Here is a 15501-nt window from a genome sequence, read left to right as displayed (position 1 = left end):
TTAATATAACTTCTTGGGCTGTTCCAGTTCCTCCAAGTTTATGTTTGTAGACAGGCATGTGGTGGCGGCGTTGACGATACACACGTCGACGAGGCATAGTACTTCAATGCTGTTGCAGATAGAGTTCACAGCAGAATGGTTCCTCTGGTATGCACTGCCCGCTTATATACTGACTGAACCACGTTGGTTACGTAACGCGGCTGATAACGGACTTAGACTCTGCAGGCAGCCGCAGGCAGAGGTTATCCCATAGGCGTTCTGTAGTCGCACTCGCAGCACGCGTACCCTGGAGCGCGTGCCTAGCGCCGAGGCAAGTCGGGCGGGTTGCCTCTGCGACTCGCTAGGTGCTCAGCAGGCAGTGCGGCATTATATTTTCGAATTTTTCAAACTGTAGTACTTTGTACTATAATTATTAATAAAGTGTGATCCGTGATCCTAGTAAGCGGGGAGCGTACGTCGCGAACCGGGGGCTCAAGGACGAAACAGTTTGAAAAAATTCTAAAACGTAGTGCCGCACTGCCCGCTGAGCGCCTAGCAAGTCGGTGATGCAACCCGCGTAACTTGGCTCGGCGCTAGGCCGGCGCTCCAGGGTATGCGTGCTGCGAGTGCGACTACAGAACGCGTATGGGATAACCTCTGCCTGCGGCTGCCTGCAGAGTCGAAGTCCGTTATCCGCGCGTTACGTAAGCAAGGTCACTCTTCGCCCATATAAGCGGGCAGTGCACGCCATCAGAACCATTCCGCTGTGAGCTCAATCTGTAACAGCATTGAAGCACTATGCCTCGTCGACGTATGTATCGTCAACTTCGCCACCACATGCCTGTCTACAAACGCATTATTAGCCTCGAGAATAAACTTGGGGGAAATGGAACAGCCCAAGGAGTTATAGTAAATGGACCTATATTCTTCCATGGCTGCAGGGTTAATTTTACTCTTGACGTCTCTACTGGAAATTCTGGTAGTGGTTGGTTTACCCTTGCCATCTGCCTTTGTGTCTGGCAGTCTACTTGAATGAACCATTCATACAAAAATAGTGCTTCACCTAACACGAACAACCTCAGTTCCACACATTGATATTCTGTCACATTATGACAGCGACGTACATACCTTAATTTGACACTCAACTTTTGTAGTGAGAGATTGTATAAACTTCTTATATAGGGGACATATTCTCAATTTCGATAATCAGGCTTCCACTCATCATTGCTGTAAGTAACTCCAGAAATCTTAGCTGTGAGCTACTAGTATAACACCAGCCAGAATCCTGAACCAATGAACTGACTTAATCCAGTCAGTTCACGCAGGGTTATACCAACAGTGAACTTTTGAAAAGTGGTAACCTCATCCTGACAGGATGATTTATACGTGTGATCAGTTTATGTACTATCTTACATGAGTATCTTAAACCATCTCACACATGTGATGACTACTATTGCGTTGGAGTACTGTGTGTCTAATGCGTGAAAAATGTAGTATGGTGGGAAAACTAACTTAGGCATATATGGAAATGAAGTCCAATACTGCTTGACAGAGCATAGGGGAATGATGCGGGAGACCCGCACCACTGTACTGGGCAAGGTCCTAATGGAAGTGGTTTGCCGTTGCTTTCCTCCGACCATAATGGGTATGAATGATGCATATGAAGACCACACAACAACACCCAGTCATCTCGGGACAGGTGAAAATCCCTGACCTCGCCGGGAATCGAACCCGGGACCCCGCGTTCGGGAAGCGAGAACGCTACCGCGAGACCACGTGCTGCGGACATAGGCATACACATTATTTGCTAATTTCTGTTGGTCCCCTACAACCTTAAAGGTGCAACACATACCCAAGGCAAATTTCACTGCTAACCACGTTAAATACTAGTAAAACATTAAGCAAATAACTAGCTAAAGACCTAAATAACTCACTTAAACACGGGTTTCCGAGTTACAGTCATCAATAGACGATGATGATGGATGACTTGGGGTCAGGCACAAGCAGTTTAGAGTCTAACATTACAAACTTGCCCTACCGCATATACCGAACACATGTTTCTGGAGTCAGACCAATAAGATTCAGTTTGTAGCTGCTTTTAAATAGACCATTGCCGCCGCTCTATACCCATTGGTGACTAATGCATGTGCTAAGCACATTTTAGATGAATGACAACTGCTGGCTGCTGAACGCTGTAAATAATACAGGACACTGATGGTGCCAGCCTGTTTTGGAGTTTGCCTCGTGTTCCTAATTGGACTGTGGAATAACAGGTACCAGAATCATATGAAATCTACGAGCGTTACAGAGAAATCATTAATAAGCCTCCACACACTTTGAAATTCCGTTCTCCCGCAAGGTGGACAACTGCGTGACGTCTTCTTCAGTACTAAATGCTATGACACATCACTGAAGAAAAACTGATACCAATTGCTCATTATCAAGTGCAACTGGGTATAGGCACATCATCCCCGTAAATAATGCAAAATATATGATGCACAGTTTCCAATGACATGGTTGTCACTGGACACGAGCTCGGAATCGGTGTCCGCGAATCACGCATACACAAGTGTTACACATGTATCTTCATGCAACAAATAAAAAATTCTCACTTTTACTGTATTAGTGTAAACCTTTATTTGAACTATATTAATTGGTAGAAATGTTAATGGAATTTAACCAATAATACAAGCAGTTAGCAGCTTTGATACTAGCTTTGCATTTCCTTAACTGAAACTCCATGGTTCTATCGTATTATTAACAGTAATACGGCTTTTTAGCTTCAGTCAATTTAATTAATGAAAAACAGTATTGTGTGGAACTTTCAGGTTGAAACCGTCTCCAATGAGTCGATATTCCCTTGCAATACAAGACTACTTGATAAGCAGTACTTTTTGAATGCAAAAAGAATTAATTAGCTACAACCCATTATTCTGTTCATTGAGGAGATCCTTGATTTCACTCTAGATATAAACCCCTATAAGTACAATCATAAAAACTGTTGTGGATATTGTTTAACTTACAACGCTTACAGCTGAGTACACGTAGTGCGTCGATAACTACTCCGCGCTTGTATACACTGAGGTGCATGCAATGCGTAACTATGTATGGCATTTGATTCCTTTTTTGTAATACTTATGATGTGATGTGACTACGCCCATTGTGCAATTCTGTGTCAACAGACTACTGAAAATAGCTGCTAGTGCTCAGTGATGTCCTTATTTGAAATAACAGCCTAATGGAACAATGTCTCTTTTTAAATTCATTGAGGCCACGATGCCCACCTAGAAGAGGTCGGTCAGTCGTAACACAAGCTACGAGTCGCACTGCCACGTGTGTTCCATGCAACCAGGTGGAAGGACCCGGAGTACCTGGACCGCATCAACGTGCAGCAGCGCTGCCTGGTGAGCCAAGACGTGGCGTACCAGATCTTCGCGACGTGCTCCACGTTCTACGTGCCGCTGCTCGTCATCCTGGTGCTGTACTGGAAGATCTTCCAGACTGCGCGCAAGAGGATACACCGTCGACGCCAGCAGCGGCCGCTGGCGCCCTCAGTCGCCGCCGCCGCTGCCGCCGCCGCCGTCACTGCCAGGTGCGTCCCGCGAACTTAAACAAGTCCTGACCACTTTTTAGTAACAACAGTTATAGTGAGTACTACATGCATTTTTCTACAGAGTTATAGCTTCCTGCCTAGGATCTAAGACCATCGACTGTTTTCACGCTGCCACCAGCTTTCCGTAACTCATGCTAAAAATCCCGTTTTTGTAGACTTCTTCATCCAACGTCCAACGTCTTCGATGATCCCTTTGCTCTATTCCTTATCTTCTGCAACAATACTCTCCTCCACTGTTGCCCACCCCCCGCCCCACCCCAGTACGAAGTTAACTATTTCTGGTTACATATACACACGCTAAATCACTAATAAAAATTATTTACAGAATAATGGAAAGATATAGAACCCGACCTCGGGTTTTAAATCTGGAAAAAATGTACGAACATTCTTGAAAATACTGATCTTACGACTTATCTTAAAATGAAGATAGGAAAAGCTACATTTACAGCGTTTATAAATCTATTTTTTGACATTGTACACTGGAATATACTATTTTAAATTCTGTACATGGTAGGGTTAGAATACACAAATCGAAACGTTATCAGCAGCTTGTACGGAAAGCAGACTGCAGTTCTGAAAGTCGGGGATCATTAAGGGAAGTTGTAATTGCGAAAGGTACGACGGAGGATTGCTATTTATTCCTGTATTGAGACACCATTAAAAGAACTGAAGGAGTAATTACGAAAGACAGTTAATGTTCAGACGTTTGGCGATGACGTTGCACTTCTTTTAGAGGGAACAAAGGACCTGGAAGTTGATTTGAACGGAACATACACTGTCTTGCATAAAGAAGTTATAAAATGAACATAAACAAAAGTGAAACAGTGATGATGATGAGGTGTAGTCATATTCAGTTATATAAAGCAGAGGAAATTAGGGAAGACGAGTTTTAAAAGTAGTGACTATATAAGATGCAGAGTGGTAACCGTAAGAAAAGCTCGAACAAGAGAAGTATTTTAAGACCTAACATAAATCTAAGTAGACATGTGCGGTGTCTTTTCTTGCGGACATTTCAGAAAGAACAGACAGCACATATACATATAATTAAGGAGAGACGGCGAATGATCTCTTCAGCGCATAAGCACAACAGGCTCGAGCTTTTAAGGGAATTGGCGAAATGCCGCAAGTAATGAGGATAATGGGCAAGGGACACCACAGTAGTAGTGTGCAGATAAGTTGAGAATTTGGTTTGACGGGAGCCATGTTAGGATGTTGTGTTAACCGGGGACCTAGAAACGACAGAGAGGCTCCGTCCCCGCCGCAGCCGCAGTGGTCCGCAGCCCCACGACGACTACCACAGTCCACTTCACCCCACCACCGCCCCACACCGAACCCAGAATTATTGGGCGGTTCGGCACCCTAGTGGACCCCGCGGGAACGTCTCACAAAAATATGGTTCACATGGCTCTGAGCACTATGCGACTTAACTTCTGAGGTCATCAGTCGCCTAGAACTTAGAACTACTTAAACCTAACTAACCTAAGGACATCACACACATCCATGCCCGAGGCAGGATTCGAACCTGCGACTGTAGCGGTCGCTCGGTTACAGACTGTAGCGCCTAGAACCGCACGGCCACTCCGGCCGGCAACGTCTCACAAGAGACGAGTGTAACCCCTATGCTTGCGTGGTAGAGTAATGGTGGTGTACGCGTACTTGGAGAACCTGTTTGCGCAGCAGTTGCCGACATATTGTATCTGAGGCGGAATAAGGGGAACCAGCCTGCATTTGCCGAAGCAGATGAAAAATCGCCTAAAAACCATCCACAAACTGGCCGGCTCACCGGACCTCGACACAAAATCCGCCGGGCGGTTTGGGCCGGGGACCGGCGCTCCTTCCCGCCCGGAAAGCCGTGAGTTAGACTGCACGGCCAGCATGTTAGGATATTTTGTGCATTTACAAGGACCACTGTGTCCAGACGGCCGTCAGTCTGCCTTCGGCATTGGTGCGGCTCGTACGCCTTGTTTGCGTCTCGCCTGTTGTGCTAATGGCTCTGAGGACTATGGTACTTAACATCTGAGGTCATCAGTCCCCTAGAACTCAGAACTACTTAAACCTAACTAACCTAAGGACATCACACACATCCATGCCCGAGGCAGGATTCGAACCTGGGACTGTAGCAGTCGCGCGGTTCCAGACTGAAGCGCCTAGAACCGCTCGGCCACAACGGCCGGCGCCTGTTGTGCTGCTTGCGAGCGAACCCGCCTTTGTTTACTTTCGCATAGCGGCGTGTCTCAGAGTCCGAATTCATCGACCATAATTGCGTTTTCTTACTCTCAAGCCACGATTAAATTAACTTTTCCTTTGGATCACGAACGACCGAAGTCGTATGAAGTAGAACGTTTTACACGGGCTGAAAGATGTTCTCGGAATTCATTTCTAAATCCTCAGTACAAAAGTGTGCATAATAAGAGCGGTGAGCCGACGTGCGGCGCCACGCTAACGCTCTCAAATTCCGATACTCTGACGTATTTACAGGGACTGTCGTGATTGATTACACTGATTTTAGCCTCCGAACATTGCGGGTTTTCGAGCTACCGTTTAATGTACCGTCGATGCTGTGGTGTCCGCCTTTAAACCTTACTGCTGTGTCGTCAGTCACGTTCCTGGAACGTGGAAGACGGTCGAAACATACCGCATCCTCAATGGTTGGAAGACGTTCGAAACATACCACGTACTCAATGGTATCGTCAGACCAAAACTGAACTACGGAAACACGTACCTTCCTACTTGGTTATTACCTGCTGCTGGGTTGTCGTTATGTAGGATGGCCAGTCGCTCACCTGTTCAGGTTATGGCCGAGAAGGCCATGTCCGTTCTACATGTCTCCGACGCAGACTGGTTCAGAAACCGATCGTACACTTTGCTCTTCCTGTGTCGCCCATTGTGTTACATCTCTCTTACGCGACTTCGGCGGTGCTGCCTCCTGCGCCCTGTCTTAGTCGATACTGGCTTCCACAGCTCTCGACGAAGCGATGGACTTTTTGCCTGTCTGTCCTACACTCCTGCCGGATGCAAGAGAGATGAACGATGACCGCCAGCAGGCACAAGCTGTCTGTCGCGACCCCGTGGTTGATGATCATGGAACTGTACTGACCTCCGCTTTTCTGACATCTGGCCACATGTCAAGCGATAGCCGCCCGCTATCCGACACGAAACAGCATGTTAGGAAGTAACGGTCGTCGAGGAAACGGAAGAGAGAACGCCGTATACCTACTGATGACCGTTTCCATCGGATGTGTGACAGGATGACACCCCTGCTACTTATGGTGCGCTGCCCTCTGAGGCCCTGACACATGATGACGTGGCGTCCTTCCCCTCCTCCACCTGCAGTCAGCATCCACCCCTAAAAAATGGCTCTGAGCACTATGGGACTTAACATCTGTGGCCATCAGTCCCCTAGAACTTAGAACTACTTAAACCTAACTAACCTAAGGACATCACACACATCCATGCCCGAGGCAGGATTCGAACCTGCGACCGTAGCAGTCGCGCATCCACCCCTAGACACCGACCTTCGCTCTCCTGCATCTGATACGGTCGCCTCCCCTTCTGTGTCTGACGCTATTTGAGGGCGCACCTCTGATAGTGTTCCACTGAACCTTCCCGGTAAGACGTCTGTCTCCTGGGCGGACGTCGCCGATGCTGAGGATGGATATTCTGGAGGTCTGCAAAGCGATGGACCCCCCCCCCTCCCCCTCCTTGGTGAAGTCGGCTTCCACAACGTCACAATGGTGTGCCATTCCACGGGGGCCTAGGGACTGACATAGTTCCCTGAGCTTGACTCGTGCTTGAACGCCCGTCTTCCTGGCGATTACAGCTTTCCAGACCTATTGCATAGCCACGGTCAATGTCAATAACATTCGCGTACGCCACAAACTGGTTTTACTACACTATTTGCTGTATGCTGCAGACGTTGAAGCGTTGAATTTGCTCTCCTTCAGTAGGTGCACATTCCAACTCCCCATGCTTTTACAGCACATGTCTCTCACGCTTCCCCTACTGGTAGTGAGATGGCGATTCTCTTACGTGACGGTATCCTCTCTGACGGAGTCGACTACCTCCTGATGCCAAAGGTATAGCTCTCATGTTAAGTGGCGTCAGGATCGTCAATATCTATGCGCCATCTGGTTTGGGTCGCCGCCGTGAACGTTCCATGTCCTTCTCTGAGATAGTCACGCGTATTTTCCTGGGTCGGCAGCATGCATTAATCATGGGAGGCGATTTCAATTGCACCCAAACACCCAAAGACCAACTACCACATCATTCCCCTTGTGCGGCACTAGCGACTATTTTCCAGAACCTCAGCCTTGTGGATTCTTGGGAGCACGTTCATGATAATCGTCCGAGATTTACGCATTTCACTAGCCATTATTCCAGCCGCCTGAACAATGTAGTCAGTGGGGTGCAAGCTGCTGACGTCTGGCCTCTTGCGTTCTCTGATCATGACGCATGTACCTGCGCCATCAGTCTCTGCCACCAAAGGCCATGGACTATGGAAACTGAACACGATCCACTTTATTTCACCCGACTGCCAGCAGCTCATAGGGACCACGTGGACACCTTGTCATCGACGCTCTTTGTAAAGCCTGCTCTCCACAAGGCTTTGATTGGTTACGGTGGGGATGTTGCGGTGTGGCAGTGACGAACTCAGGAATGCCATTTCACCCTTCTCCTGGAATGGTGAATCGTGCCAAGATACAGTTAACATCTCTCTCTCACCGGCAGCTTGAAGGAGCTATGTTTAGGGCGTACACAAACGACGGTTTAGTGCAGGAGCGTCCATATACATCATGTCATAGCGATACGACGACGCCGTCGGAGGATTTTGATTAATGTTCTTACGACCCATGATGGGCTGCGTTTCGATGCCCAACTGGATATAGGGTCTGCCCTCTACGCACATTATGCTATGCTGTACTTTGAACAACGTCACCACCCTGCCGACATTGCGGCGGTCTCCAGACTCTCCCCTGGCTCGGTTCACATTGATGCGACGATGGATCTGCTTGCTAACGTAACAGAGGATGGGGTGAATGACGCTATTGGTTCAAATGGTTCAAATGGCTCTGAGCACAATGCGACTTAACTTCTCAGGTCATCAGTCGCCTAGAACTTAGAACTAATTAAACCTAACTAACCTAAGGACATCACACACATCCATGCCCGAGGCAGGATTCGAACCTGCGACCGTAGCGGTCGCTCGGTTCCAGACTGCAGCGCCTAGAACCGCACGGCCACTCTGGCCGGCTAATGACGCTATTCAGACGGGTTCAATACACAGTTCGCCTGGCTCTGACGGTCTCTAACTGGAGTTTTATCGGATATTTCGTCCCCTTATGGCGCCAGTGTGGGCGGAAATTTGTCAGGACCTCATGTGCCGATTCCAGACGGTTTCCTCGATAGTTTCTGCATTCCCATTCACAAGCCTCGCGGTACCTCACGGATATGCGATTACCGCCCCTTGATGTTACTCAACAGCAGCACAAAGATCTTTACCCAGCTGTTGGCTGCGCGGATTAAACAGACGGCTCGGTACGTGGATTGTCCCGATCAAACTTCTTTGGGAGGTGCCAATAACATCCTCACTGCCATCTGTCGCTCTCGAGACGTAATTTCTCCTGCTCACGCTCGTCGTATGCCTGGACTTTGTACAGTTCTCGACTTCAGCCAGGCTTTCGACTGGAAGGGGTGCTCTCCAGTATGGGATACCCTCATATTACCGTCGACGTCGTAACGCGCCTCCTTCGTGGAGCTACGTCTCGTGTGCTCTATAGTGGCCGTCTCACTCCTGACATCTCGAATCGTCGATCAGTGCGTCAAGGCTGCCCTCTCTCTGCACTGTTGCATGCTCTCGCCATGGAGCCGGTGCTCTGCGGCCTCCGTGAACGCCTCTCTTGGATGTATACAGCTGCACTGCTTATTCAGACGATCTCGACATCTTTCTTCGTAGCGGTGCTGAGGTCATGCTGTCATTGGCATAGGTTACCACCTAGGGCGAGGCTTCTGGTAGCTGCCGTAACGTCCGCAGGTTGAGCGCCATGGCTATAAGTGCGAGGATCGCTACGGGCAGCGATGCTCCTTTGCAAGTAGCTGGTTCTATGCGATGCTTAGGACCCAGTTTCACAACTGATTTGCGGCGCACGACTACCCTCAATTGCCGGGGCCTACTTTCCCAACTACCCGCTGGGCTCTTACATCACTGTCTACGAGCACTCGATCTTCTGGAAAGGACGCAATATGTAAATATATATTTGGCTTCACGTATCCCCCACGTGGCATAGACGCTTTTTATTCCGCCATCCAAGGCCCGCCTTATGCTAGCGGCATTGGGTTCATTTGTTTTCCACGAGTTGCTGGTCAATATAAGTTACGAGACCCTAATCCTTCCGCGCTGCAGGGTTACTTTATGTATGTATCATGTATCTAGCAGAGCCAAAGCCCTTTTCATTGGCTCTCATATGGCACTGTTGCGACGTCGTCCTACGAGCCTTACCAGTCTTTTGCTGGAGGCCCTTTCACCACACTCTCTCTCAACACCTGTCCCGCTTTCGGACGTCCCGACGTCCTTCTTTTACTGCCGCTACTTTTTCTTTCGCCTGAGTTACGTTCCTACTGCGATAATGCCAGCCCATTTGACATCCACGAAGGCGATCAATGACTTTGTTCAGCAGCACAAGTCATCGAAGGTGGTTGAGGGGAAGCATCCCCATGTCGACTGGCGTGCTGTTTGGCGATCGGTGTGCGCTCCTTATCTTGACACTGACGTCCAGTCTGCATGGTAGCTTAGAGTCAATGGGAAGCAACTATGCCACTCACGACTTCACAGAATTAACCTCGCAGACACCCCGTTGTGTGTCGCCTGTGATTTTTTGGGCGCAGACGAGCAAATCCTGGAGTGCAGATCGGCAAGAGGTGTCTGGATACTGGTGCGACGGATGTTGTCCCTAATTACCCGTACGACTCCTCATCAGATTCCTACTCAACTGCTCCTCTTTCCGGACGCAGGCTACTTCCCGCAAGCAAAGACGAACTCTGTGAAGTGGATTTGTGGACACTTGGCTCACTATTTGTTTTGTCTGCTGATGACGAGAAAAGTATCTTTGATTTTTGACAGGTACTTATTGAACATCATGATGCTTCTGCAGCAGTAACTTGAGCAGCAATTGCCACCACATTGACACAAAGAACTGTTACATATTGGTTACTTCGGGGACAGTTCCGAACCAGACACTCTGCTGCGTGCATTCCACCGGCCCGCGACCACCGTCATTTGCACCTTCAGTGGTGTCAAGCGAGAGGTCGTTGGAGGACAGAGCGGAGGTCACTTCCGTTTTCTGACGAACACTGGTTCTGCCTCTGTGCTAGTGGTAGCTGTGTGTTGCTTAGAAGGAGACCTGTTGATGGCCTTCAGCTATTCTGTCTGAGTACTAAACACACTGGGCCTACACATGGAGGTAACCTCTGAGGTGATATTCCGTATGACAGGAGGATCGTTCTTGTGGTTATCCCACTCACCCTGTCGACATCAAACTACTCCAGCGTTGACACACAAGCAGCATTAACCGCACCTGTATTGATCAACCAAGTGCAACAGGCATGTAACTCCATCCCACAAGCTGACATCTGGCACCTTTACAATAAAATGCATGCACGTCTGCATGCTTGCATTCAATATTCTGGCGGTTACGCCGGTTATTAATGCACCAGCATTTCACATTTGCAATGACTTATCTTGCACTTACGCCATTCACGTAAATATGTTACCCAGGCAAATATATTCCCGAAATTCGATTACTCTACAGTCATTATCTTTGGTGTTGCAATATATTTTACCGTCAGTGTATTTAAATGGAAACAGTAATATGGCCTCTTGTTCGAATATAGGTCTACAAAGACAAATTGAGTGAGCGGCTATCAATGTTTTACGATCAAAGAACGGTAACTTCACAATGCTTAACTAAAGGCCTAATGTTTCACTACGCTATACTTGCCACCTATTGTGAACAATACAATGAAACTATCTTTCTGCTTTATTTGTATTTCTCGAAATAGTGATTGAGCACTTAGAATAGTGTACACTATGGTGCATGCAAAAAAAATGTGATGCTGCCACTATGCACTTGAATACGCTGCTGTGGAGGTAAGAGAAACTCGACAAAGTCCCATACCTGCTGGATCTGCTAGTATATTACCATGTACAGATGCCGTCATGTGCAAATCTCACGGTCGGCGTTGAGTAAATCCAGCAGCTGGCGATCAGGTCGGTTCGCTTCAGTCTCGATCAACAGACTCCAGTGGACGTCCGAGCTAGAATATCCTGTCTGAAAAATTACCAAGTTGTCTCTCTGGCGGTCGGAATCGGAACACTCTGACCTACTTGTCCGGTGGTCCGCATTGTAACACCAAATTTCACGTTCCGCGCACAACACATAAAAAATTACATCACGTCGAGTCCGACAACTCAAAACAGCCAATAACAGACCGCGTGATTCCTCCTCGCCAAACGTGTGAAGAAACTACAGCGCAAATCCCCATACTAAAATATGGGCCAAAGACCCTCCTTCAACCGGGCAGCCTGCCGCCAAAATTTAGATGCGCCTCATTACGTCAACTGACGTCATAGTCTGATCTCTAACCAGAATGACACATTTTGGGCCCGCTAGAACCCAGTAGACTTGAGAACACAAAAAGACACAGTGAAACATGCCAGCTACGTGGGCGACAGTCTGATGATCACCCCGCTGCGCAGGATGCAATCTGACATGGCAGAGGAATATTCACATTGGTTACAGAAAAAATACGCAGATAATGTGTTCCCGACCATTCAGCCAAAAAACTCCGAAAGACGTCCAAAAGACTCTTCCCTCCCCGTAAAACGATGTAGGAATCACCAGCCCAGCGCGCTCCGCTGTGACAATAAGACAGATGGTTCAAATGGCTCTGCGCACTATGGGACTTAACTGCTGAGGTCATCAGTCCCCTAGAACTTAGAACTACTTAAACCTAACTAACCTAAGGACGTCACACATATCCATGCCCGAAGCATGATTCGAACCTGCGACCCTAGCGGTCGCTCGGTTCCAGACTGTAGCGCCTAGAAATGCTCGGCCACCCCGCCCGGCAGAGTAAGACAGGGACAACAGCACCGCTACAGAACAAAATCCCCAGTCCAGCATTAGCAGCGGGGCAGGTGCTCCAGTCCAGTGAACTATCTGTATCCCTAGGTTCCTACTTGGCCCATTCCTTCTCAGAATTCGCCCGGCAGTCTGGTCCATTAGCAACAACTCTCTGGATAGACGTGCTTCCTTTGCAACAAGTGATAGTGAAACAGACCCTAGAAAAATACGGAGAAAGGAAGGAATGATCTATCACCTAAGTAATCAGAGCAACGAGTCGTCGATTCTCTCCTGCCACCGTGGCCGAGCGGTTCTAGGCGCTTCAGTCAGGAACTGCGCTGCTGCTACGGTCGCAGGTTCGTATCCTGCATCGGGCATGGATGTGTGTAATGTCCGTAGGTTAGTTAGGTTTAAGTAGTTCTAAGTCTAGGGGACTGATGACCTCAGATGTTAAGTCCCATAGTGCTCAGAGCCATTTCAACCTTTTTTTTATTCTCTCAGTACCCAGTCACTGTCATTTCATAACATTAAGCGGCACACTATCAATAAATAAACGTCACACACGCAATGAGAATGAAAGGATGGCAAACACAAAGGGCTTTCACTTGAAACAGCAAAGTCTGTCGAGTTTGAAACAAATAATTATTGGAAGGGCATGACTCTGGTCTCCGTTTTTCCGTTGGTTAGTATATACACTCCTGGAAATGGAAAAAAGAACACATTGACACCGGTGTGTCAGACCCACCATACTTGCTCCAGACACTGCGAGAGGGCTGTACAAGCAATGATCACACGCACGGCACAGAGGACACACCAGGAACCGCGGTGTTGGCCGTCGAATGGCGCTAGCTGCGCAGCATTTGTGCACTACCGCCGTCAGTGTCAGCCAGTTTGCCGTGGCATACGGAGCTCCATCGCAGTCTTTAACACTGGTAGCATGCCGCGACAGCGTGGACGTGAACCGTATGTGCAGTTGACGGACTTTGAGCGAGGGCGTATAGTGGGCATGCGGGAGGCCGGGTGCACGTACCGCCGAATTGCTCAACATGTAGGGCGTGAGGTCTCCACAGTACATCGATGTTGTCGCCAGTGGTCAGCGGAAGGTGCACGTGCCCGTCGACCTGGGACCGGACCGCAGCGACGCACGGATGCACGCCAAGACCGTAGGATCCTACGCAGTGCCGTAGGGGACCGCACCGCCACTTCCCAGCAAATTAGGGACACTGTTGCTCCTGGGGTATCGGCGAGGACCATTCGCAACCGTCTCCATGAAGCTGGGCTACGGTCCCGCACACCGTTAGGCCGTCTTCCGCTCACGCCCCAACATCGTGCAGCCCGCCTCCAGTGGTGTCGCGACAGGCGTGAATGGAGGGACGAATGGAGACGTGTCGTCTTCAGCGATGAGAGTCGCTTCTGCCTTGGTGCCAATGATGGTCGTATGCGTGTTTGGCGCCGTGCAGGTGAACGCAACAATCAGGACTGCATACGACCGAGGCACACAGGGCCAACACCCGGCATCATGGTGTGGGGAGCGATCTCCTACACTGGCCGTACACCACTGGTGATCGTCGAGGGGACACTGAATAGTGCACGGTACATCCAAACCGTCATCGAACCCATCGTTCTACCATTCCTAGACCGGCAAGGGAACTTGCTGTTCCAACAGGACAATGCACGTCCGCATGTATCCCGTGCCACCCAACGCGCTCTAGAAGGTGTAAGTCAACTACCCTGGCCAGCAAGATCTCCGGATCTGTCCCCCACTGAGCATGTTTGGGACTGGATGAAGCGTCGTCTCACGCGGTCTGCACGTCCAGCACGAACGCTGGTCCAACTGAGGCGCCAGGTGGAAATGGCATGGCAAGCCGTTCCACAGGACTACATCCATCATCTCTACGATCGTCTCCATGGGAGAATAGCAGCCTGCATTGCTGCGAAAGGTGGATATACACTGTACTAGTGCCGACATTGTGCATGCTCTGTTGCCTGTGTCTATGTGCCTGTGGTTCTGTCAGTGTGATCATGCGATGTATCTGACCCCAGGAATGTGTCAATAAAGTTTCCCCTTCCTGGGACAATGAATTCACGGTGTTCTTATTTCAATTTCCAGGAGTGTATTTCATTCATGGATGTAGTCATCGGTATGTTCAAACCCGATAGTCCGTTTCTGCCATTCCACGTCAACACGTCCATCAATATTACACCATAGAAGCGGCTGGGACATACACTATATGGTCAAAAACAGCCTGACACCTATTAATATACAGTAGTGTGTGGGTGTCCACAGTTTGCCTCATTGACAGCTTGACTCTGCTGGAGATACTTTCACTGCGCTGTCTGAATACGTGTCGGGAGGGGGGGGGGGGGGGGAAAGAGATAAATTACTCATTCTTCTTCAAGAGCCGAAACCAGATTACGTATTGATGGTGGACGCTGGGTCTGAAGAGGGGTCTAAGTTCTGTCTCATCCCCAAAGTCTTCCATAGGGTGTATTGGCATTCGTATGGTACAGAATAATAACAGGTTGAAATTTAGAAAATTTTATTATAGCTCATTTACTTCAGTACAAGGAAAGCACGGGCACGCCAGAGGCAGAGGCACAGGCAAAACCAGGAAACAAGCAGCACGTCGCAGATGGATCAGGCGACGATACTTTACAACACCGCGCCAAGAGGGAGAGACCGAGCTCAGCAGAAAATACCACAGGACAAAAAACCAACGGCTATGACACGTATATTCGTTAGCTCGTAAGAGATTTCGAAATAAATTGTACCTATTTCGTAACAGCCAG

The 15501-nt window shown here is 48.8% G+C and overlaps 1 protein-coding gene across 1 annotated transcript in view; it reads left to right on the top strand.

Moving 5' to 3' along the window:
• The window catches only part of LOC126252370 (5-hydroxytryptamine receptor-like), a 420451-nt gene that overhangs the window by 374671 nt on the left and 30279 nt on the right, over positions 1–15501 (top strand). The window contains exon 3 of the mRNA XM_049953262.1: positions 3332–3520. Within this exon, the coding sequence (XP_049809219.1) occupies positions 3332–3520 (189 nt within the window). The remainder of the gene's footprint in view (positions 1–3331; positions 3521–15501) is intronic.

Source organism: Schistocerca nitens, chromosome 4 (assembly GCF_023898315.1).
Source record: "Schistocerca nitens isolate TAMUIC-IGC-003100 chromosome 4, iqSchNite1.1, whole genome shotgun sequence".
NCBI classification, from domain to species: domain Eukaryota; kingdom Metazoa; phylum Arthropoda; class Insecta; order Orthoptera; family Acrididae; genus Schistocerca; species Schistocerca nitens.
The sequence above is the reverse complement of the archived record's forward strand: the minus strand, read 5'-3'. Positions and strand labels throughout refer to the sequence as shown.